The 2,110-nt window shown below is 37.5% G+C and overlaps 1 protein-coding gene across 1 annotated transcript in view; it reads right to left on the bottom strand.

Moving 5' to 3' along the window:
• Nucleotides 1-169: 169 nt before the first annotated feature.
• LOC123084598 (cysteine-rich receptor-like protein kinase 6) overlaps nt 170-2,110 on the bottom strand; it is a 9,471-nt gene continuing 7,530 nt past the window's right edge. The window contains exons 2-6 of the mRNA XM_044506112.1: nt 1,957-2,087; nt 1,542-1,752; nt 1,191-1,428; nt 964-1,114; nt 170-706 (exon numbers count right to left, since the gene is read on the bottom strand). Coding sequence (XP_044362047.1) covers nt 386-706; nt 964-1,114; nt 1,191-1,428; nt 1,542-1,752; nt 1,957-2,087 — 1,052 coding nt within the window. The 3' untranslated portion in view covers nt 170-385. The remainder of the gene's footprint in view (nt 707-963; nt 1,115-1,190; nt 1,429-1,541; nt 1,753-1,956; nt 2,088-2,110) is intronic.

Here is a 2,110-nt window from a genome sequence, read left to right as displayed (position 1 = left end):
TTAGTGAACTTCTAGGTTTGTCCTAAGTCGAACTTGTTTAAGTTTGATCAACTCTATAGAAAAATGTCTAAAGATCGACAACATCAAATTAAAGTTGACCTATAGAAAAATGTCCGAAGATAGAATGCCCTGTGGAATATTTTGTTTTTGTCACAGTTGACCAGCAGTGTGAATTCTATGTTGGTTACTGAATTATTACAATACAATGCCCCTCTAGGCAGTAGAGAAGAGTGATCCATCTTATAGCTTGTACAAACACATACATAAGTTAAACCGTACTAAAATACATACACACTAATAACATTGTCTAACTCAAGAAACGAACAACATTTTGGTTTCCCTAGAACAGAAATAGGAAACTTGTTCTGGTTCATTTTTTCCAAACTTATCTTGGTTCTGGATCTGTTATTGATAGCTCATTCAGTGACGCCGCGTTCGACTTGGGCGTTGAATCATTGATACCTTCTGAGACAAAGTTTGCACCCATTTCTACGTAGAATGCTGGCTTGGATGGTGGGTGGGACGGGATTGTGTTGCTATCCAGCATGACATTGATCGTCCATATAGTTGGCCTCTCAGCAGGGTCTTCCTGAACGCATGATAGTCCAATGTGAACGCACCTCAAAATCTCTTCCTGCGAGGAATCGCCTCTCAAGTAAGGGTCAATCATCTCCATAATTGATTTCATTGTCCAGTATTCCCATACCTGCATCCATATGAGAGTTTTAAATTAATACCCTCCTGCAGCTGATAGATATAGCCATAGCTTATAACTTTGCCTACTGATGTTACCAAATTGCTTATACTGATGGTGTGAAATTGGCACCATCTTATTTGTGTTTTGACAACATTATAATTTGTACTACCATATTCATAAGAAAACCATCAAAGTTAAATGCAATATATTACTTAACAGAGGGAGTATCATGTATAGATTATGAACTACTGTGTATAAGTACTCACCAGACTTGGCAGATCAATAAGTTGGTCAGAATTGTAGGTGTCACTATTTTTCCTTCCGGTGAGTATCTCCAAAATCAACACACCAAAGCTATATATGTCTGATTTTATAGAATACCGCCCCCGTAGAGCGTATTCTGGTGCCATGTATCCACTGAAATATCATGGAAAATTTATAACATTTGATGTTTCACGCAAAATCTTACTTAATGAATATTAACAGTGCTTACTATGTTCCAACAACTCGATTTGTGATGTCTTGTGATTGATCCCCTCCAAAAAGCTTTGCCAAGCCAAAGTCTGAAATTTTTGGATTCATGTTTGCATCCAATAGAATGTTACTTGCCTTTAGATCCCGGTGGACTATCTTCAATAGAGAATCTTCATGTAGATATTGCAATCCACGAGCAATTCCATCTATTATCATGAGTCTCCTCCCCCAATGTAACTCTTTGCGTTTCTCGGAATCTGTTGGTCGTCCAATGAGGTAAAATATTATAATCATGACCTACAGATAGATACCTTAATTGTTTTCCCTGGTATATAGGAATAAAGCAGAGTAATTGTAGTTCGTATAATACCAAAAAGAAACGTGTCCAGACTTTTGTTTGGCATGTACTCGTAGACAAGAAGCTTCTCATCCTCTTGCAAGCAGACACCAATAAGTCTCACAAGGTTTTTGTGCTGCAGATTGGAAATTAAGACTAGCTCATTTTTTAGTTCCCCTATTCCTTGTTGAGAAAACCGAGAGAGGCGTTTCACAGCTATATCTTGACCATCAGGAAGGGAGCCCTGTGGAGGTTAACATGTCGGCAAATAACTTTAAAAAAGTGTTCGTAATAAATTTTAGTAATTGACAAGAAAAAAATATAAGATCAGCCGGCAAGATTGTTTTTTTTCTTCAAAAAAGCCAGCAAGACTGGTTAGTTATCCTAAATGTAACAAAAAACAAGACAAGATATAAGAATATGCACAGTACCACAAAAGTTCCAATACCTTGTAAACTGCACCAAATCCTCCTTCACCAAGCTTATGATCTTCGGCAAAGTTATCTGTGGCAATCCGTATTGTTGGTAGATCAATAATAAGTGATTCAGTGCTATCAATGCCCTCCACATGAGATTCATCTGCCACAGAAGAGAAAGCATTT

The sequence above is a fragment of the Triticum aestivum genome, chromosome 4A (assembly GCF_018294505.1).
Source record: "Triticum aestivum cultivar Chinese Spring chromosome 4A, IWGSC CS RefSeq v2.1, whole genome shotgun sequence".
In the NCBI taxonomy this organism is placed as follows: Eukaryota; Viridiplantae; Streptophyta; class Magnoliopsida; order Poales; family Poaceae; genus Triticum; species Triticum aestivum.
Note: the sequence above shows the minus strand (reverse complement) of the source record. Positions and strands in the feature narration are given on the sequence as shown.